General features: G+C 33.7%; 1 protein-coding gene across 1 annotated transcript in view; it reads right to left on the bottom strand.

Moving 5' to 3' along the window:
* GRIK2 (glutamate ionotropic receptor kainate type subunit 2) overlaps positions 1 to 24,457 on the bottom strand; it is a 439,062-nt gene that overhangs the window by 236,871 nt on the left and 177,734 nt on the right. Inside the window, exons 5-6 of the mRNA XM_074923172.1 lie at positions 21,965 to 22,018; positions 18,723 to 18,896 (exon numbers count right to left, since the gene is read on the bottom strand). Coding sequence (XP_074779273.1) covers positions 18,723 to 18,896; positions 21,965 to 22,018 — 228 coding nt within the window. The remainder of the gene's footprint in view (positions 1 to 18,722; positions 18,897 to 21,964; positions 22,019 to 24,457) is intronic.

Genomic DNA, 24,457 nt, shown 5'->3' with positions numbered 1-24,457 from the left:
TATTATGCAATATCTGTTCGGGCACACTAGTGAAAATACAGCCAAAATCAGTAGCTACACCTGAACTGAAAAACATACTTTAATGAATTAAACCTTTTTCTAACAACAAAGAAGGACCTTCCCAAGTCATACCAAAACAGCTTGAGCTTGATTATGAAATGAAAATAAAAACCATAGCCATCATGGTGGAGACAATGGCTCTACGAGGAAAGTCAATGGACTATTAAATAGGAAATCATCTGTTTTCAGATTTTTACTTCACCACTATTATATTCCTCCAGTGAGCCATTATTTGGTAGAGGGGGCCTTAATTTTCTGGCAGAAAATTTCCATGCATTTAGCATAGCTATTCATATCATAATGTGCAATCACCCCCTCATAAAAAATTCCAACTAAAATGTATGCTTTCCCAGCATGGTACCTCCATTAGCACATCCAACTGCTTAGTGAACTCAAAAGACTTAATGTAATTCCATTACTGGCTGTTGAAGGCCTCATTATCTAATCTTGGCCTACTTGATGTCTCATACTTACTCAGAAAAAAATTTTTTTCCCCTAGTTTGTCTTCCCACAGAGCACTACTCCCCTGGAAAAAGTAATAAACAGATATACGTAAATAATATTATCTTACTATTTAAAGACCTCTAGGTCACCTGAATTGTTGAACTAGTACTGAAGTGTATTTGTTGTTTTGTTTTTATTTTTTCTTAATGAAACAACACTTGGATTCCTGTTGTCCAGATAATGAGAAGACATATTGAAAGAATAATATCACAATAAATTGGCCTGTGAATATTTGTCTTACTAGCTTATGCAGTGCAGCCTCTGAAAAATCTGAAAATGCTCTGGAATCTCATACTTCACACAGTTACGATATTATCAAAAGACCTGGAGCTTTGTCTATTTTTCTGACATACAGAACTGCTACATATATTTGAAGAATTTAAAACTCCTTCCTCCCTCTTGCCAACTCTGGCAAGAACCAAACTGTTCTGGTTTACAGAGTACAACATGAGAAGACATAATTTCATCAGGTCTCTACAAAATATGCATAGGTTGGTTTGGACAGATAAGAAGTGAGAGTCTTCACTAAATGCCATAATGAAGGAAGAGTGCTGTAATTTCTGATATGGTTATTAAATTTGCTGCCTAAATCCTATCCAACCAGACTAATTGGTCAGAAATTCCTTCATGTGGTAAAATTTACAAGAGTGCACAACAATTAAAACAGAATACACTGCTGGAAAAAATGAGATGGTACTGACAACTGACATTCTAGGAATATCCTTGAAAGCAAGAATACTCTTATGTTTTAATGAAACACAAAACAAGCAACCTTTATTTACTTACAGCTTCTACTCTATTGTTAGTGCATTTTTAGTTAGCTTATGAATATATTTCATTACCTTGGTATGTCACCAATTCAAGATAGGGCACCAAAATAATATAGCCCATATTAAAGAATGCATATCTCAGAGCTACAAGCAAGATAGATTGGAACTGTAAACACACCATCAAAAGTCAAAGAACAATAAAATAAAAACTGCTGAGGAGTCTGTGTTTTCAAACCCCACATTCATCAGAAAGGAATCATTTCATCTAAGTTTAGCAATTTAAAACTGGTCAGCCAATCATCTAGGCTCTCTGTAGATACGTCTTCAATAATACAGTCTATGCAGGTTTGTTAGGACAAATTTCTGCATTCTTCATCCACTGATTGCAAAGGAAATATAGGTAACTACTAGACATCTGAACTTTACACAGATTAAGTTAGGAGAGGTGAATTCCACACATACTGTTTAGGCATCTTCTTCATTAGGAGGTATGTATGTACAGTTCACTCTGAAGCACAGGCAAAGGATATTAAACTTGTTCTCTGGACAATTTATCTGCAAACAGAAACAAATGAAGCCTAAGACATGGCCACCACCATGACAGAATATGTCTGAATATGCCAAGCCACTGCTGGATGATTTAGCAGACCACTGGCCATTTCTGGAATAGTTCTACATGGTTTGCCACAAAGCTTTCTGCAAGGTTGCCTGTTCAACAGCTGCACAGAAAGGAGACAGGCAGATTAACCAATATGCCTATGACTGTACAATGTGGAGAAACTCAATTCATGATTCTCTTTACAATAAAACACAGCAAAAACCTACCAAGCTCTGAACATATCATAAAATTATTTAGGTTTCTCATTGATTTTTTTAATGGTGTGCTTATTATCTTAAATACTGGAGCCCTTTGAATTCTCAATACTTTTAAAGTTTATTTGCTGGGACATAATTACGTCTGTGTGGCCAGATTACTGTAATGGTCAGCAGCTTTGACTGTCTCACAAAGAACACCAACATGTCTAATAAACATCCAATAAAAGCACGTTTTAGGTTTTTCAGGAGAAATACAACTACCACTATATCGTTTCTTTTACTGAGACAATCGACTAAACATTTTGATGTTAACATTAATCTGATAATATCACAAATTATATAACACATCTTCTGTGGTTGTGAAAGATTCAAAAATTTTGTTTGAGACCACACACATTTAATGAAGTTTTGTGATAATCTGAAAAATTCACATGTCCATTAGGACTAAAATACAAGCAAAACAGGAAGTGATGTAGATGCTTCTCCCAAAACAAAAGGGTAATTCTAGAAGAAAAGGAAGAACTGATACTCTGGTTTACCAACTACATATGACATATGTGTAATTAAGCTAAAATTTCTCTTCATGGATATGAGTATAGCTTTTAGTTTCACATCTCTAACTGCTGTTGCTTTTGGAGAGGTTCCCTCAGATCAAATAGTGCTCTACAGAGCTACTGGAGACTAACCTGTCAGAGGACAGCACAATAGTTGTTGTGTATAAATTAAAGATCGTAAGATAATTCAAGTTGGAGAGACCTCAGGACTTCTGTAGTCTAACCCCTTGCTCAAAGCAATGTCACTTCTGAGATTATACCCCGTTGCTCAGAACTTTATCAGGTCTTGAAAACCTGCAAGGATGGAGACTACACAACCTCTCTGAGAAATCTGTTCCACTGCTTTACCTTCCTCATGGTGAAAAAATTTCTTCTTATATCCAGTTCAAACCTCTCCTCTTTCTGTTTATGCCTTTGCTCTTATGCTCACCACATGCACTCCTGGGAATAGTTTGGCTCTGTCTTCTTGATAACTTCCTTGCAGGTGCTGGGGGGCAGCTGTTAGGTCTTCGTGATGCCTTCTTTTTCCCAGGCTAGTTCCCTCAGCCTCTCCTCATAGTGCAACTGCTCCAGTCTCCTAGCCCTGACAAGTTCAGTGGCCTTCTATTGAACTTGCTCCAGTTTATCAATGTCTTTATTATACAAAGAAGTTACTGTATATGTTCTACTCATGCTTCCAAATGCAACATTTGAAATGCTTCAATGTTCTGTTTGAGTTCTGAAGTATTTTCTTCAATCCCCTATTATCTCCAGGAAAAAGTAATTGCATTCTTTATTGGTTTTATGTGCTACTTCTTCCAACCATGTAAGTCAAAGTAAACACAGCTTAGAGAAGGGGCAAGGGAGGGGAACCACAGACCTAAATATCACTCTAAGAATCCATTGTTAAGATGGTAAAGTCACATTAAGGAAGGCTAACTGACTGCATCATTCCATGATGTGCAATGGGTTGCTCTCAGTGATGTTTCTATTACACAAAAACTTAACAAAATATTTACAGTAAAAATAAAAAACCAACAACATAACAGCAACTTTTTACACTATTACAAAACCTTAAATAAAAACATTTTCAACATTTTCCATACATCTTACATTGAACTGCACTTGGCTGAATCTTAATCACCCACTTGTAATAATGCAAACTGCTTCAAAAATTAGGTACTGCATTTCAAAATTATCACAACTTGCAGAAAACAAACAAAACAATACTATAGCAGTTCTGGAAAAGCTGAACATATCTCTGCAAATGAAGAGATAGGAACACATCTTCTCAGGGAACAGTTCACTCTTTAGTTGCTAACCATTAGTAAACCTTGTGTTAGTTCTGGTGGAGTAGTTGTGCTAATTTATATTCCCTGAAAAGCCCTTCATTATTTTTCTGTAACAACTATAATTCCTAATGTTCAGATAGTAAAGAATCTCTCCTGATAATGCTTTATCTCCCACTGCTCTACTGATGGACTTTCTACCCTGATCATGTAATTCAATACAGGTCCCTGACATGCTGATTCTAACCAACAGCATTAAACAAACTTCATATAGATAATCTAAACATTTTGATTCCCAAAATTATTCTGACCAAAAGTAAAAGGAACATATGCTAGTATGCACAAGATAAAGAAAACAAAACACTAGTATATATAAAAATTTGAAAATCTCCTTGCAATTTTTGTTCCTGGAATCCCCACTCTTGTCTGATCTTTCATTCATTAACACATTTTTACTCAAGCGTCATCCTTATGAGTCTCTTGATTCACAGCTTTTTGAAAGGAGTGTGATCTTTGCTTCAGAGAACTGCTAGCAGTAATGCAAAAGCTAATAACACTCACTGATTTTCTACTAATTTATTTTTCCTGAATTTCATTTTGTTTAAGCTAAATTTCAGTATATATACACTTTATTAAAGTGTTTCACATTTTACAATTTCACTTTATTCATCTTTCCTTTGTGTATTTCCAAGTATATCCCATATGGGTGTTTTTAAGAAGGAACCCTAAATGTTAATCTGATCTCATTAAATTCAGAGTACCTCCAATACAAGTGGTAGGTATTTTTAACCTAATACAGCTGATTTCATTGAATGAACATACACACTTTATCTGGGTGCAGAAAAGAACACAATTCTAATTTTTTTCTGTGTTTTTCTCCAGACAAATTGTAGTCACTAAATCCACTACAATATCATTCACTATTTCACATACATGGCTAAAAGACAGAATCAGCATTGACTTTTTTTACATTAGCAGTTTTAAAAATATATCCTTATAAATGTTAGTAAAATATTAGTTCATAAACAAAGTAAACCTGAGCTTTACCGTCAGCCTTTGAAAACTACATTGTAATTTCTAAACAAATTAAATAAAAGTTTGCTTTATATGACAGCTGTGCTTGAGACCTTATGATTTACTTTTCATGTAAAGATAATTTTTTTCAAGATATTCCCATTTAAACCCCTTTAAATTGTTTAAAAATAATTTCCTAATGTTGCTGGTGTCTGTTCCTAATAGATGACCTTTATCTAAGACAAGTATTTAGTCAATGTATAGGCCAAATGTGGAATAATACAAAGAAATCTAAGCATGTTCAATGCTAAAAGAAACACAGAGACAATACTGTCGCATGCAACCTGACATAACATTCAGGTATGTTTATTTCTCTTTGTATTTCTCATCTAAAATACTATCTCAGGACTAAACCCAGAAAATTAATAAAGAGAACCCTACTTGTATTAACATTAGTAGAGAAATATTCAATTTTTAAGAAAAGGTTGTGCTATTATTTTCCTTGTTAATTACAAAACTGCGTTAAATCTAAGCATTTGCTAATTGAGATCATTAAACACAGTTTTGCTTTGTACAAAGGTATGAAGACCTAACTGTGCCAAAGAACAAAGAAGCCTTTCTAATTGCTCCCAAATGTTGTTATAAATTTTTCAGGCAGAAACATCTCCTTTCATGAATATAAATTTTAGTTTTTCAATTCATGGTCATGCAACAAGCTTCAGGCTGAGGACCTTACATGCATGACAGTGCTTTTCAAACAGGAAGTGGTATGTTAGTGTTTACATTTCCATATTCAACTAAAAGTGAAAAACAAATTCATCCAACTCTATAGTAGATACACCTATGTGAGTGATATTCCTTCTAAAAAAAAAAAGGAAAATTTAAGAATGAAAAATATTGTCAGAAGCAGAAACAAACACAACAGAAATATTCACAAGGGACACAGAAATTGTGAAGATCACAGAGGTATATTCCACTGTATTGTACTTCATAGAAGTATATGCTATTAGCAAAAATATCCAGCATCAAACAAATCCTCAAATAAGCTTCATGCTCAGAGGATGAAAAAATGTTACAGAACTTTCTTCTTCCAAGTATCATTACTAAATTGTTTTCTATGTAATTTTATATACATTGTGCTGTTATATGTATGAACAGTAGACTTTATAAATATGCATGTTGCTGAATTAATTCCCCCTGCCCCTATACACACCATGAACCAACAGAACCTGGTCCTAATGACTGACTTCAATTACCTGGTCATTTGTTGGGAAAACATCACAGCAGCATGTAAGTCATCCATCAAGTTCCTAGAATACATTGAGAACTTCTTCCTGCTACAGATGCTGGACATGCCAACTAAGAACCATGCATTGCTAGATTTACAGCTCACAAACTGAGAAGATTTACTTGACAACATAACTACCAATGGCAGTCTCAGACACAATGATCATAAAATATTGGAGTTTAAGCTTTCACTGAGCACAGTGAAGACCAGTATCAGGACAAAGACCTGGATTCTATAAGAGCCAACTTCAGTATGCTCAGCGCCCAGCTCTGAGAAATGCCAAGGGAAGCATCCACGGAGGATAAAAGAGCTTGCATATGATGGGAGTTGTTCAGGAACAATCTCCTGGAAACACAAGACTCATCCCTCCTCTACAAAGTAGAAGGAAGATGGCAGAAGAAAAACCACCCTGGCTTAACAGTAAGCTTTTGGGTGTGCTTAATAGGGAAAAAAAAAAAAAAAAAAAGCATGCCAGCTATGGAAAAGTGGCTAAACACCCATCAAGGACTACAAGAACCTTGCTAGGGCATGCAGAGATGTAGTCAGGAAGACTAAGGCTCAACTAGAACTGAAATTGGCCAGAGATGTCAGGAACAACAAGAAAGGGTTCTTCAGATACATGACCGGTAAGCAGAAGCACAGGGAATACATAGGTCCATGGTTGAACAGTTTGCTGATGACAATAAACTGGGTGGTAAGGGGGCATGTCAGAAGGGAAAGTCATCTTACAGACAGACCTAGATATGCTAGCAAGAACTGTATGCAGTTTAACAAAGACAAGTGCAAAGATGTCATAACCAGAGGCCAGTACAGGCTAGGATCTGGATCACTGGGGAGCAGCATTGCTGAAAGGGACTTGGGGGTCTTGGTGGACAAGCTGAATGTGAGTCAGCTGTGAGCTGCTGCAGCAGCAAAGGAAAATCAGATCCTGGGCTGCATCCACAGGGGCATTACTAACAGAGATAGATGTGATCATCCTACTCTACTCAGCACTTGTCAGGCTGCACCTGGAGTACTCTGTCCAGTTATGATCCCAACAATTCAAAAAAAGACATGGACACACTGGAAAGAGTCCAAAGGAGTGTAACAACTATGATCAAAGTGCTGGAAAAACTGTTCTCTGAGAAAAGACTGAAGGAGCTAGGTCTTTTCTCCCTGGAGAAGAAAAGGGTCAGTGGGGGACCTCATCACAGTAGTTCAGTACTTAAGGCAGCTACGAAGAGGACAGAGGTTGTCTCTTTGCAAGAAGCCACATGAGGAAGACACAGGGCAATGGGTACAAGGTACACTGGAAGAGGTTTCATCCCGATAAAGAAATTTTTTATGGTGAGAACAATCACTGGAATAACCTCCCCATGGATATGGTGGAATTCTTGCCACCATTCTTACCAACTGGATAGGGTGCAAGATAACTTCATCATGTGGCTCCCTTTCCCACAAAAGTTTGGACAAGATAATCTTTCAAGGTCCCTTCCATCATGGGCTGTTCTACATTTCAAAAAAATCCATCACTGGCCCAAAGGTACCTATAGAAATGCCACTTTTCTCCAAGGAGTTCAAGACAGTCCAGTCAGGAAATTTTGTGGACATCACCTTCTAAATTTTTTATGAGTGACCTTTGAAGTCCCATTTAAAGAAATTATATACTTCATGTTAAGTGCCAAAGTAGTCCTGTTAACTTCAACATGACTATTTACAAGCTTTGTACTGCTTTTTTAGCAAGGAAGAACATTGAATATTTTGTTGAACTGAAGCCTCAGTCGACAGCTCAATAAACAGATGGATTGAATACTACATCCATTGCTACACATGACAAAAAAGATAAAATGAGATTTTACTTTTATAAACAATATTGAGAGAAATTGCACAGAAAGAATATCCTTTACAAAACAATACCTTCCCAGTAACATTTCACCACTAGGCTTGAATAAAACGCTCTACAGCATCAAAATAAGGATGTTTTTTGTAGTTTAAAATTTATTTCCAGGACATTGCATAGTCTCTCATTATGTGAAGTAGGATACAGTCTTATCTCTGCTATTAACATGCTATACATATACTCAGGCCTTGGGAAGTGGGAGAATGAAGAATATAAAAACTGTAATATCTGAAATCTTTGTTTCACAGTGCCATGATATTTAATACTCCTTACTGAATTCAATATGCTATTTTTTCACCTATTTCCTATGCTGAATGTGGCTTCGGACAGCAAAGACCTCAGGTTCACAAAGAAAATACATGATAATAAAAGCACGTTAATTTTGTTTTGAGCCTGACATAAAGGTATTTGGATACAGATTCAGGCTGAAGCTTGACTTTTACTATGCACTGTTTAATAGCTCTGTATGTCTGTGACAACTGCATTGCCTCTATACTGTTTAAGTGGAAAATGCATTCACTGCTACAATTCCAGTCAGAAATTTGATTAAGCAGCCTAAATGCAGGCATACAGCACCATTTGAAATACTCAAGGATACGTCAAACTTCCACAGAAGGCAGACAGACATAACTTTGGATTTAAAGAAGACCTGTGGTCTTCTGGAGGGGCAGATGGAGGCCAGGCAAAATATCCTGTGGCATCTGGAAAGCACTAAAATTGAGTCCATGGTGTTCTGGACAAGAAATAGAGTTATCCCTTAGGAAAAGGAATTTAAGCGATAACTATATATTTGATCTGAATTAATGTCCCAGTGAAGTCTACATGTGATGAAAATATGAACCCATTTAAAATTAGAAATAGTGTGCTGCAGCTTAAGGAGATAAAAAAAAGATTTATAGGGAGAAGCAAAATCTTTTATTAGACAATATATATCCCTGGAAATGGAAAAAAATGAAGAAACATTCAAGTACATCCTTCTCCATGTCTTTAGCAGAGAGAATGGTATGCCGAGAAGCTTGTTTATTTCTACCAGCTATGTCAACTTACCTAGTAAGTATTAATTAGTAACAGAAAGAAATAATGCATTCTTGTTTTTCAAAAATGAGAAGTAAATAATGAAGACAGTTAGAGCTTACCAAACTATGTCCAAATTAACCACCTGAATATTCAGAGACAAATATTTACATATGACTTCCACTGTTTTTCACTCCATTACAGCATGTAGTATTTAATGCCCCATTAAAAAAAAAAAAAAAAAAAATCAACTCTTCAGCTCATGTTTGTTACCATATCTAAGTTTGGATGCAGCAAACTAAAAGTTAGTCAAATTACACACATGTACTGATTTACAAAGGAGCAGGATTTACCCAGAACATACTTTTCAACTTCACTACTGAGTTGTGCAAACACTAGCCCTCATAGGCAGTGCCACTGTGAAGCTGATGAGCACAGCATAAGGGCTAAATTGAGGGTCCCTTCTCTCCACAAATGGAATGATCTATAAAACCCAGTATGGCTACACTGTTATCATTCCACATCCTACAAGTGTAACCATAGTGATTGATAGAGTTGTTCATTCCTGCAAATAAGTCTTCTGATCACCAGCTTTAATTGATTATGCAGCTTTTAGAGACAACATTCTTTAACCATAACAGAAAAGAAACAGAATAAAAGTAATCTTGGTTTTAGTTCACTTTTCCCGAAAAGTTACAATAAATATGGTGTGTAAATAAACTATTAAATTGAATTTCAGAATGCTGATCCTAAAAAAATTATCTTTTCACAGATTATGGTATACTGGTTTACAGTCCTCAGACTTTAGATTTCATAAAGTGCAAACACTTGCATGTTTCCTGAGTAAAGGCACTTAAATTCCTATTTCAAAAAACAATCTATCCTTCAGCTAGTCTTCCAGACTGCATAGGAGCTTTTGCAGGTTGTACAAGCTCTGCCATTTACCTACTTGCTGTTACACTGAGTTCCCTCTATTACTTTGTAAATATGTAGCAGAAGAGTTCTAACGTGAAAGCATTATATAAATCCATGTTAATATTACTATAAATACATGCATACATCCTCAAACCACATCTGGAAGAATTCAATTAAATATTGCATAGTAGACAAGCTGCAATTTCTGCTAAATGCTATATAACAGTTGGGTATATCTTTTCTTCGGGGTAGGATCACAAGTTTCTCATGGATCCTGTCTCCTGAAGTACCAAGAAAGACTACATATAGCAGTCAAATATTTAATAAAGCAATTAATTCTCAAAATAGCTGACATATCATTTTGGAAACATTTTACAGCACGAAATGCTGCACAGTCCCTAAACTCATGAAGCTAACTGTGCCTAGGGGAGATTCCCAGCTTGTAATGCAGTAATAAGTAATTGTTTAGTATTTCCTTTGAAGTACACATTTGCTGCCACGCTGTTTTACTAAACACATCTCATCAGCAAATCCAGAAAATTCCTTTTGCTGAAGGGATAATTATTAAGCTGTCTACATAACAAGCTATCCTCTTTGAAGCTCTAAATCAGAATATAAGACTGTATTTCTATAATGAGTATTGCTTTTTATTTTTATGAATCTTTTCACCCTCAGAATCTTTAACGTCACCTTTTTCTCATCAAATCCTTCTGTCCAGTCACAGGGCCTGCTAAAAGTTACTAAATGATTATTTAACTAGCTATCTCAAATATAACTGTTATTTCTATTATTTAAGGTAGAGATAAGAAACTGCAGTTTCACAAATATCTTTTTAGTGTTAACAGAACTAAATGACTAATCTGTAACAAGTTATTCAACAAATTGGAAGTCTTATCTTCTATTAAATAACTTCATTGCTACATTAAAGACATAAACAAGTAAGAAACAATTTATTATTTAAAAAAAAATCAAATCATACTCTAAGGTATTAGCTGGAAATAAACCAGCTGTAGATTCTGATAATACAGCTAGATAAGGGCCTAAATTAAAGTTCTAATTGAACAAGCTTAAAAATACTATACTTGCAATGAACGTATTCTTTTTTATCCCCAAGTCATTGAAAACATTGACATCAAGGATGAAGAGAGCAAGTCAAACTTCAGCAGTGTGCCAAAAGAAAACCCTGGATGACACTATAATTTTTTTGCTTCCTTTTGGAGGAAAGCAAAGCAATGGCTTTTGGAGACCACTGAACAAGAAACTAAGAAATTGAGGTACAGAATAAAACTGGATTAAAAAATAAACTGAATACAGAAAATACCAGTATTACTAATAGACTATATTTCCAGTCTTGCATCTCCTTGATTTCTTGAGTCAGTAATTAAGAGCTTAATTTTAACGCTGTTTGGTTAAAATCTAATCTCTTCATTTATCGCTACTGTATTTTTTTTATTCACACTTTTTCTTGGGTCATGCTGTTCACCTAAAATTTGATTAAAATGGATCAGAGACACCTAGATTCAAATTCTTGTGGGTTTCTGTTTTTTGTTTTTTTTTTTTTTTTCAGTAGAGTATTGAACCTGGCAAACATGTATTTCTCTTTCATAGCAGTAGCTTGCAGGAAAAACATCACTAAGCCTTGTTATACCATGATAAACAAAAAACCTGAATCACTTTTTTTAATTCTAGATTTTTAAGTTTTAAATGGGTCTTAAGCTACAAATGCCATGGTTTCAATAAAGCCTTCCATTACCCTCCTAATCTGTTCCAATCTTGTTTATAATGGAAAAGGTGTACTTTCCAACTGTATTAACTTAAATTAGTTTAATGTGATTCAAAAAGCTTTACCAAAAGTAAGCCAATGGGCTCTGATGATTATTAGTCTCTTTCACCTGATTACAGCTGGCCATTTAACATGGATGGCCCTCATACACTGGTCTGATTCATTACCAAGTTTTAGGGTTTTCCAAACCAACTGATTTAATGCAACTGAAAATAAACCATAGTTGTCCATCCATACTCACCCTTTGACCAGCCTGGAGAAGAGAAGGCTTCAGGGAGACCTTATAGCAGTCTTCCAGTACTTAAAGGGGGGCTACAGGAAAGATTGGGAGGGACTATTTATCAGGGAGTGTAGTGATAGGATGAGGGGTAACAGTTTTAAACTGAAAGGGGGTAGATACAGATTAGATATAAGGAAGAAGTTCTTTACTGTGAGGGTGACGAGACACTGGAAGAGGTTGCCCAGAGAAGCTGTGGATGCCCCCTCCCTGGCAGTGTTCAAGGCCAGGTTGGACGGGGCTTTCAGCAACCTGGTCTAGTGGAAGGTGTCCCTGCCCATGGCAGGGGGTTGGAACTAGATGATCTTTAAGATCCGTTCCAACCCAAACCATTCTATGCTTCTCCTTATCTGAGGAACTCTACACACGAGCTTTTAAAATTTTCAAATCTTTATTCATAAAATCTCATCTCTCCATTTTTGAATCAGATGAAAATCTCATACACAGAAATGAACCATAAGCCCATCCTGGGTATGCAACAAATGTCTGCATTTTTGTCCTCAGTATTCAATATCACTAAATTCTTATTACAAATAGCTTTCACTTGCTGAGAAATATGTTTATTGGTGGAGAGCATCTAAGCTTGAAAAGCACATTACGTCCAGAAAAGAAAGGAGAATTTTTAAAAATATATAAAAAAATAAACAACATAATTAAGATGGAAAGAGAAAGTGCACAGCTAAATAATGCTCCATTCTGCTAGGCAGACTACAAAACGTATCAGACCCAAACTATGATTTTTCAGAGGAAAACACTTTAATATTGACCTTAGCTATAACATTCATCAAGTACTACGGTGCTTCCCTGCACCTGCCATATACAGCTACTAAAGTGAACATTAAAGAACAGAATTAATAGTCAGAATGAAAAAAAAAGTACACTCTTTTCTACATAAGATGAAAGCAGATAGCTAAATTGGATGATAGGCAAAAGCAATTAGTAAGGAAATCTTTCTGTTAATGAAACAGCAGAGCTTGTTAGGTCATCTTAATTATGCATGCTAAGTTCTGACTTGAGGCACAGAAAACTCTGGAAGATTAATAGTTGTAGAGTAAATGAATTCTGAACTCATAACACTTTATTCAAGATTTACCTTGCTTCCTCTGAATCATGGTTGTCATATATAAATGTAGGAGTCCATTTACACTCAGGGTTTTGTGGCTTTTTTTCCTCTTTGTGTGTTGCTTGTACAGACTCAGAAATAAGTATACCAAAGTAATGTCTCCTTCTGTTTTCCAGAATTTCTTTCCATTAACAGAGTACAGATGACAATACAGTTAGAATTTAACAAAAATATTCAGTCATCATAATTAAGTAGTTTTTCCATCTTGCAGGAAAATCAAAAATTCAATTTTTTTCTCCAGACTTAAATCAGGATGAACCCTTGTAAATCTAAACTTTTTACAAAAGTAAAGCTACATAAATTAAATGTTTTTACTTAAGTCTGTGTTTTGTTTTTTTGGGAGTGGTTTTAAATTATAGATTCATTCTTCAAGAAATATTATTCTGGTTGAAAAGTAGTGTGGATTCTTTAGTGCCAAGTAATTTTGTTCAAGTTATTAGAAACTACTATCAAATTTCAGAATTTAGTGTAATGAAAAATAACAGTAATGAACATATCCTATATCAGAGAACTGTTTAAAGATCCTCATTCTAGTTAGAAGTTGTTTAATGACATCATAACACACGGGTCCATTTCAGACCAGTTTTAGACTGTACTGGAATCTGCAATGTTGAAATACTTTCAAGGCAAATTGCCTCAACAGAACCACAGGTTTGCATACCTGACTGTATCATACATTTTGTATACAAAAACCCTATTCATTTTGGTGACATACAATTCCAAACACTTATCTTGAAGCAAACCTCAAAACTTTCATTGATGCTATTCAACCTCTTTTGATTTGAATGCTGTTCATATATGATAATTAATTTGTCTCTGGGACAGAAATGTGCAGAGGAAAAAAGGGTTTTCAGATGTCTTTACTTTTATGCATCAGCTTCTATAACCCTGTAAAAGATGTCTACGCAATTAAACATTCTAGTAGAATAATTAAGCCATAAAAACACCACTGGTAAGCCAGTCTGGCAACTGACCAAACCAATACCAGGTTCTTTTTACCTTAATGTTCAGTATATTTAAGCTTCTCATAGATGGAGCAAGTTCAAAAGCTAACAAGTCACCCTGCCCACAGTTTAACTTTATAAATGTGCATTTTGAACTCCTAAAAAATGAAATTAGTGGTGGGAAACAGGTAAATGGATGAATGACATTTACCAGTTAGATTGTGACAGATTAGAGACACTTTGTATTTTATTTGGAAATGTGTAGAAAAAAAGACATATTTATGTATTGCTGAATTACGTCAGGAAGTGCAGGATCAATTGAGAATTCATTACAAAGTTTATTCTAGTCTGAAACATGCCCAGCTTTGGATTTAACATGAGCAAAGACTTTATTCATTATTTCATGGGAATTCTTAAGTCAGCAGTAACAAGAAAAAACAGAGAAATTATAAGAAAAAGATAGAAAAATATTAGATACAAATAATTCTACTAGTAAGAATAATAAAGTATTGAAATAGATTGATCTTTGACTTTTCTTCTGGTATTTTTTAAAAGCATGGCTTATTACCTGTAAAGGAATTATCATTAATATATTCCTATAATTTTATTATGAGAAGCAACAGCCAAGGCATGTGCCAGTTCCATTGATCTTTAAAGTATTATATATTTCTTTCTATTTATTTATTAAGAGGATGGTGATACAAAAACAATGATCAATGTAGATACAAGACTACTGAGAATACTCAGAAAAAAAAAGGCCTTTCCAAGTTTAAGAAACAAATCTTTTAAGTTACTTGATAAGCTATACCATGTGTGCATGTGCATATCTGCACAAATGTGTGACAGAGATTAAAAGATACAAATATATTTGAATAGCAACACATTTCGGTTGTTATTGATATGAGGATAAACACATCTTTGATTATCCTCAGACCAGTAAAGAAATGTGAAAGAACCATTAAAAGTATGAATGATATCTATTAGTATGTGAATCATGATAGAAAAGCCTCTTCAATAAAAGTAGGCCATTGAGACATTCTCAGGACTTCTGTGTATCATATTAAAAGTATATTCAGTTTTATGTCAAAGTCACCAGTTAATTTAGACTTTAGTAGAAATCATATCTATATGATTCTTATAAACATTTATACAAGCAAATCTTTTACCAGAAGAAGTCTGTATAAAGAAAACATGTATAGTCTGACACAACATGGCAAATGATTTCAAATATTTCCACAGAATTTCTGGAGTCAGAGAAAGAACAAAACCAGTTGTGCTGTAGTTACTCTTCTAAATTAATTTTATGATTTAGTTTCTTCATTATACAAATAAGTCAATATTTACTAAATAACAGAATGATTAAATACGATAGCATCCATTAAATAGTTTAAATTTGGTTTTCCAAAGCCCATACAAAGAATCTTAAGAAATCCTAAAAGGAGTGAAATCTGATGGAAAATTTGGTTTTCACCACTAATCTCAGGTGTGCTAAAGGATCGCCCTTTCCAGAGCAGTCCTGAGGAGCAGCCTAGAAACAAAAGAAAAACCATTCTAACTGAAGTCAATAGAATCCATACTTGGAAATTCAACTTGGAATATTCCAAAGACATGAGATGAAATTTTATACCTACTTTTATACCTATTTACTTTTTATCATATTGGAATACTAAAAGGTCAGATAATAAAAATTATATACTAATTAGAGAAACTTATATAATAATTACAGAAACCTACAGAAAACAACTTGAAACAAGAATTAAGACTGAGAACTCTCTGAAACATAAATAGGGAAACATAATGTCAGAGTTAAATTGATAGTTCTAAGTCTGTCATGATGGCCAAGTTGATTTGCATTTGGTGGAAAAGTGAGAGGAAGAAGAATGTAACACAAACACCATCAGAGCTTATAAACTTTGTGATCCTTAACTGCCTGGTTTTACACCATTGGAAAGCAATTAGTCTTCAGTGAGGTCTCTAAATGCTCAGAGATATACAAACCTGTCTTTTATTTGGCAAATTCTTGAGTTTCAGGTGTTTCAATACATGATTAAATGGCATTTAGCTATGTGGCTCAAGCAGAACACACTCCCATTAAACAGGCTTATCGCTAATATTTTTCTGAATAAGCTTTAGTCATTATCAACCAGTGAAAATAAAACAAATTCCCAGTTCAGTTTATATCAGTTAGAGTATTCTGTAACAGCAATTAATATCTGTGTAGAAGCTTTAATTCCTGATTGCATTTCTAACTCTAAATACATAATGAATAACAGTGAAATGGATGTCAAATTCTACAAAATCAACAACTCTGTTGACAATTAATTAATAAAATTACTTATTCTATTCCCCTTATTTTATTCACAGCACAGGACAGGAAGAAATTTGTTCAAAGATGTCATAACATTTCCTTTACACCTTCCAAACTGACATCCTGTGAATGTTTTTTCTGTATCTGAGGGCCAAATTATAAAAGCTCAGTAAGCACCTAACACTTGTCAAGATTATTAGGCCTTTACATTTCTTTTAAATTCTATCTGTATATCTCAGGTATCTAAAAGGCAAAAAACTGAAGTACATTTAGATGCTTGATCAACATAAAGAATCCATACAAAATATTAATCACAGTCTATATAGTCTATATACAGTCTATATTTAGACTAGATATTAGGAAGCATTTCTTTACAGAATGGGTTGTTAGGCATTGGAATGGGCTGCCCAGGGCAGTGGTGGTGTCACCATCCCTGGAGGTGTTTAAGAGTCGGGTCGACATAGCGCTGAGGGATATGGTGTAGTTGGGAACTGTCAGTGTTAGGTTAATGGTTGGACTGGATGATCTTCAAGGCCTTTTCCAACCTTGGTGATTCTGTGATATAAATACTTGGTTCCACTTAGACTTATGAAAAAAGCTAAGGGTCGAGAAGAGCATGTTTTCCATGCACTTCTTTATCTTTTTCTATCCTGAGGAGAAGTAGTGGTGTAAAGTATGGTCTTACACTTTTATCTAATAGATTTCTGCCTCACATCAGCAGCTTTGCTGAGAATGGCACTTTCTTTACAGCATCACAAAAGATGCAAAACATGTAAATGGCCCACACAACACAATTCCAATATTTATTAATCTATTATTTTATTTATCATGGCCCCATGTTCTGATAAAGTATTGCTACTGATATTGGAAACTATCTGAAGGTTTGAGATCAATTATACCTTTGATCAATACATCAAAATTATAAAAAAATATACAACTATAATGAGTGAGATGAACTGCTACAAATTTTAAATTGAAAAAGGTAAAAATCAAAGACTGAAAATATTAATGCAAAAAGGAAGCGTGAAACAATGACTTACAAAAACAAGTAGCAGCTACAAGTAAACCAGATGCATACTTCACACACTTCCAAAATTTGTGAGTTCATTTGCTTATTTGAAATTATTTAGAGAACTGAACAATGTAACTTTTCAAGTACTATATGATGGGATCTATGAAGTGCAGTGCAAAAGAGCTAGTAAATAAATTAAATTTCAAATGTTTCAAATTATCATGTTGAAGACACTACACTGTCACTTAGTATCTAATGTCTGTAAAAACTTTAAACCTTATCAGCAGAAAAAAAATCAAATTATTATCTATGTTATGTGGCTCAATTAACATAATCTAGATAACAAAGAGAATTTGCTGTTTTTCAAATTAAAATGTTTCTTTTTTTAAAAAAAAAAAAAAAAAAAAGACAGTGGAACTCTGTCAGCAAAGATGTTAGAAATCACTCCAGGTCAAAGTGGAAAACTATATCTTTTAAAAAATTTGGATACTAAACAGGTCCTAATGTACAATACATTTTAAAATAAACCCCATAATCCCCTCCTGATAGATTTAATTCCAATTAATGAGCAGAAACTCCCTAAAACTTATTAATGAAAGTTTACTTATATGAATGTAATTGTGATTTTCATGAACTGAAGTGAAGCTAGAGAATAGCGGCAATGGAAGGAAAAAAGAAACAACCAACAGGACTAATTAGCTACATGAAGGCATAGAAACTGGTAAAGATACTAAGAAGGTGTTGGGATTTTTTTATGATATTCATAAAATATATTTTTTTAAAATGTAGAAATGAAACAATGCACATTAATAATGAATGAATCTTCAATGAACAAGACACAAAACAGAGAGAGAGAGAATTGTGATTTAGTTTTTGTTTTGTCAGGATTTGACATGATCCCATATAATATTAGCACCAACAGGGAAATAAGGAGGACATGATTTAGACATTTACAATGTGGCATTATCATTTGGAAACAGTGTAGTATGTGTAATTTTGAAAGAGACTTAATATGGCCATGTATTCAGTCTACAGAATATTAACAGAAACACCACTGTTACTCTCCGACTTGTGTTTACAACAATATTTGGTTTCATATCTCCACACAATTTTAGTAATAGAAATAAACGTTAAAAGGTTTTATTATCTTCACAAACATATACAAAAAAGTAACTAAATATTGATATTCATACCGTCATAAATCCATCCAGCAAACCTGAATCAGGCTTAGGAGGTGCTTGCAATCTCTCCATAGACCACTTTTCAATGATAGATGACACCTGGGTATTTTCTGTGTTTAGAATTCTGAATCCAGTCATATTAACACCGCTATACCGATAGGGTTCCACATCCAAGGCAAAGAGATCCTGAAAAAGAATGACCATCATATATATCTTCTAATATACTGCAATTCATATTTCAATTGTTGTACCATCTCCTCAATGAGAGTACTGAAATTTGCAGGAGTAACGCTGCTATATATGCTAGGAAGTATGCTCTGTTTATCTGGGGGCCTGTGTCTGAGCAAGCAACTCGGCTGACCCTATAGTGGAAATAATCTAATTCACAGAGGAAAAAACAGCTTCAACTGTCTTTTTTTACAAAAAAGCTTTTAGGAAACACTACATCCAATTGCAGAACTGTATCTACTAGTAGTTAAATACTAGATTAGGCTTAAATATTATTGCTAAAAATATTATTATTATTAATTGCTATTTCTTTGGCTTAACAGAACAGACTTCAAATCATAAAACAAACAGAAGAGTTTCCTAGCACCTTCACTCTCTATGAAAACTGAACATGTTGATCTTCAGATGATAAATTGGGAAGGAGAGAGAAAATGCACATGGCTTTAAATTTGACCAAAACCATTTTTCACACCTATCAATCATAGTTCCAAACATGGACATATCTTTGACTAGGAATTTATCTTTACAAGAATAACCTTTGCCAAATAATGTATTTTCATTACATATGTGTGTGTATTTAATCCCCCAACACACACAGAGGCAATTAATAAAAAGAAGAAAATTAAATTTTAGGTCAAGAAAACAAACTCAAGATTATCCCAATTCTTGGACAGGACCCTTAGAAACAATGTAGAACCAGTACTTGACTTCAGAAAACTCCATTCTAAGATCAAATTTTGAACATGGGGGAGGAGCGAAATCTCGAAGAAGAAAACAGTCATGACTCACAAGACCTAGATATGTGCATTATAAATGAAATAATGAAATTTCATTTGGTTTAATTTGTTTCCTTTTAAATATTTTTTGAGTGACATAATCAAGGTTATACATAAGACATTACTGTCCTATAATGTAATTTTAGTTATATTGCACATATAAATTCTCCACGTAATTCATACTTTGTTGTTCATCTTATTTCTAATTTATTTTTTCCTGGCAGTTTATTACAAATTAACACGAAATGGTAACGTTAGGTGCAACACTTGCCTGAATCCATTTTGTTTACTGGCTAGAGCTGAAACAGATTAAATAATGTACTATGGAAAACCAGAATATAATTTATTATTTATTGTTAACATCAACAAACCCACAAATAAATCAACCAATTATCAATCACTACCCATTATTAATTATAACTAGAAATTATGATACCGTTTTCCATATATAATACCTAAGATACGCATGTGTCAAAATGCTTTTAGATAATTTATTTACAGATAACTCAAGTCCTCTTTCTAAAGAAATAAAACTTTTTATTGCAAAGGAAAGGCTGAACATAGCTAGAACTATGTTATATCTTTCCCTTTCAAAATTCTCTCAGTTTTTAGTATGAAAGAAGTCAGAACCTCAGATGTAATTATTTAATCCAAACGCATTCGTGTTTACACTGGAATATAATAAATATACACAACAATATCATGCACAGGTTGGTGTATTAATGAACTACTGCATTAGACCCTGAATCAATCTAAAGGAGAATACACAGAAGATTGCTGTAAACACTGTGACTGGAAAATTTATCTGACAGGACTTTCACCATGTAAGTTAAGAAGTAATTAATATATCAAAACAACTAAATTCTGATGTAAGTACCAAAGCTACATTGCAAAATCAAAATCTATCTTCTGATTGTGCACACTAAATTATCCTTTGATAGCTCCAAGCTCCAATACTTCTCTCTCCTAAAAACCCCTAATCTTCTAATAAGGAAAAAAGAATGACTGAAAATCCTGATTTTAAATATAGATTTAAGAGTAAAAATTAAATGCCAGTGGACAGCATATCATTCAAGGAAACAATTTTCACCAACAGCAAAATGAAAAAAAAAAAAATAAATAAATATCCCTGGAAATATCTAGAATCCATTTTGATAGATTACTGAGGGAAATTCTGCTGCATACAACCCTAAATCTGTAAATGACAGAACAATTTACCCTTCTAAAATGAGACAGGTAATTGTGCAAGGTACTTTGCCTTTACAGTTCTAACGAACTTCACAAGTTATTTTGCTCTCTACTCAACAAGTTTTTTCCATGCTAATACTTTCCATGAACTTCTGTTTTATGTTTTGGAGGTAAACTTTCCATTCTACCACAGATTCATTTTCTTAAGGACGTAAACTTGTACGTGACTTTAAACATAGGTCATTTGAAGCATGATTTTACCAAGGCACATCTGTCTTATTCTTGAAATGATATGTATTTTAAGAACCTTGGTGAACTACACAAAGTTGAATACAATGAAAAACAGAGAAATGGGCACAACTGTAGTTTCTAGAGTACTATTTTGCCAACTTTTAAACTTTTTTTGGCTAGGTTGTGCTGAGAGCAAAAAAGTCTTTACATACATGTTTGTTATGTTTTGTAAGAACATTTACGTTTTAAACATTCATTTATTGCAAAAGTTAAATTAGATGATTCCGAGAATGATTAAATTTCTTCTTAGTTACTTTTGCAATGGCCACTAGAGAATAGTGCTTCATTCACATGCCTAAAACGCTCACATGGACTGTTAAATAAATCATTACTAATATTCACACCAAATTATTCAGGAATCATAGGACAACAAAGAATTACCTTGTAAAATGTTGTATTAAAAATATGGAACATATGAGTAAGTTAAAATGTCATAATCTTCACATACAAATAGCAAAAAGAGAAAAAGGACAGAATTCATACTTTAAATAATTAATTATTTATTATATACTTAACCCTGCTTGAAAGTTAAAAACTGCTGTGCTAGAGAGACAGTTGCTTTTTCAGGTCTATCCATTTCCAGGGCACACTGCTGAACAGTAATTAAAACATTCTGATGAGTTTTCACTAAAAGTAAGAAAACTCAAGAGAGAAAACATCTTGTACTCACACCCCATTCCAAGGAGTCCTTTTTCACTTTGTCAGGTAATATAATTAAGGAAAGTAACATCTTTGTTAGATGTCATCACTATGTTTTTATAAGCCACTTACCAGTGTGGTAAAGATATAGTGATAGTATTCTGTCATCATTCCCATAGCTAAGGCCTTGAAAAAATAAACAAAACATTAATGTTTCTGAGGTCACATAATACATTTTTATCACACTTACTTGGCAAATGAAAAGCTGCAAAAGAACACTACTGGGATAAGACTATAGGGTTGGAATAATACTAAAATTAGGTCAAGCAAGTCGTTTCCTAGCAGTTAGAGCAGATTACTGACTATTAAAGGAATTTATGAACCAGATCTTCTGATAGAAAGAATATTATTAGACTGTTTAGTGCAGTAAATGTGAAAGAGGTTTATAGTTTTACATACTAATGGATGCATTATGTTACCACACAAAATTTGAGTCGACAATATTTTCATTCACTATTGAACCCTTCCCTTAAAAAGAATAACCTAACAGAAATATTTTTTCTCTATATTTTGATTAACAACTCTATGCATTTAAAAGAAGGACCCTAGCTTATATTATACATGCGTACATTTTTCAACCATGGAAGAAAATACTCTTGACTCAAGTTTTGAAACAGATACATACTACTTCATAGAAGTATTCATAATATTAGTCTATAAACTCAGATATCTACCAAGTACCTTCATTTGTATCCCTAGCTATGTAATACTAAATAGGGTTTGATCAACTGTTGAGTTTTTACTTTTAACAACATAAGAACAAATATTTGTAGATAACAATTTTAAAGGAATAAACTATGGATGTCGCATCACTCTTATTTATTAAGAGCATTTTCACCTTAAAAGCATGCATCTTCATGCTCTGCACAGGAGTTGCCTTAGACTAGCACGATTTATTCAATCATTTTAGTATCTACAGTGATTTTTACCTAATTTTACCACTGTAAAAAAGCCACACAAGTAAACAGTATTTTCTTCCTTTCCAGGAAGAAAATACTGTTCAATGGAATTCTTTGCCAAGTCTCTACCAGATACACTTCCTTAAACACACTGAAGACAACAATTATACAATTGCCACAATATCTGAATTTATATACAAAAGAACTATCCGAGTTCTGAAGGCTGTGGGAGCCTTTTTACTTACGACATTGTCTGAAAAATTATGAAATTACTAGTCTATATGTTCTTTTCCAAATAAAAGTTAAAATATTAGCTACAGACCAGATTTTATATTTTAGAGAAAACTTTGCCAAAAACAGAAACAACACTTTTCCAAAGGATGCCTATACCTGTGTATTTAGAATTCCACAATAATATTTAGTATACAGTATAGTGTGCCAATAGCAATTTAAATTCTCTTAAACACAGGAAAACCATTATCCCATGAGAAATAATACAACTTCAATAGAAACAGCTACAAACATCAGTAGCTTTTTAAAGAACTCTTTTGCTGTCATTTTCAAATAAAGCCAAGGTATCTTCCTCTGTATATGTAACACATTTGCAGTCACCTATATTTTAACTGCTTAGAATCGGGTCTTTCATACTCCACAGAATCTACACAAGAACATGCTATGCATGTTCCTGGTTCTGCTATGTACCACTGTTATCTCTTTTCCACCTCTTCTTTCTTTCATTTTGAGACGTGAAGAAAAAAAATCTCATTCTTTTTTGTCATGTCTCTACTCTTATTATTCCAGTACTTCCCTAACATTTTAAAACATGACTGCTTTCCCAGGTTGTCTTGTGATATAGTTACTACTGATATTTGCCTTAATTTAATTATGCTCATCTGAATGATGGGGTTTTTTTTTCCTTTTCATGATGTATTTTTGGCCAGAAAATATAATAGTTACTATTTCACTGGCCTTTCGGGTACATTGTTTTCTTTATTTCTAACTTGTTTTCTCTTCCACCAACTTCACTGTTAATCTTTCTAATCATCCTCTCAAGAAGAAATCCCTTGTCATGTCTCCCCAAGTGCATCCCTTTATTACCAGAAAAGATTGGTTAATTAATAATTCACAAATGAATACATAAATATTTTTTTAATTCTCTTTCAGCAAACACTTGCAAACACTGTATTTGGAATAATATCACTAAATAATAAGTACAGTCTTAATATCTTTTGTGTTAATTTTGACAGCAAGAGCTCATATCCAGCTGCAGAAATATTAATTTTAGACATATTTAAAGCATTGCGATATTGGAGCTGAATGGAAAGCTAAAGGTCTACAGAAACTCTATAAAGATCTAAACATGAAAGAATTGTTCCTGTATCTTTCTTATATAACCTTTAGGATGAGCAAAGTAGTTTTATTAAACAGTTTAAAGTTTGATTTAGAGAGGCTGAATGCTCACTCTTGGGTCCTGTGACATGATTAAAGATACAACGTTTTTAATTTTTTTCACATTTCCCTCTAGTCATATGTTTTTCACAACATTCTATACGGTGAAAGGTAAGTTTCCTTTCATCTAAAAACTACTAGGTATATTATAAATAATGTACTTTGATGGACTTATCATTAGCACTGGAAGTTCATATTGCCATCAACACATTTTTCA

Source organism: Athene noctua, chromosome 1 (genome assembly GCF_965140245.1).
Source record: "Athene noctua chromosome 1, bAthNoc1.hap1.1, whole genome shotgun sequence".
Classification (NCBI taxonomy): domain Eukaryota; kingdom Metazoa; phylum Chordata; class Aves; order Strigiformes; family Strigidae; genus Athene; species Athene noctua.
This window is presented reverse-complemented; position numbering and strand designations above follow the sequence as displayed.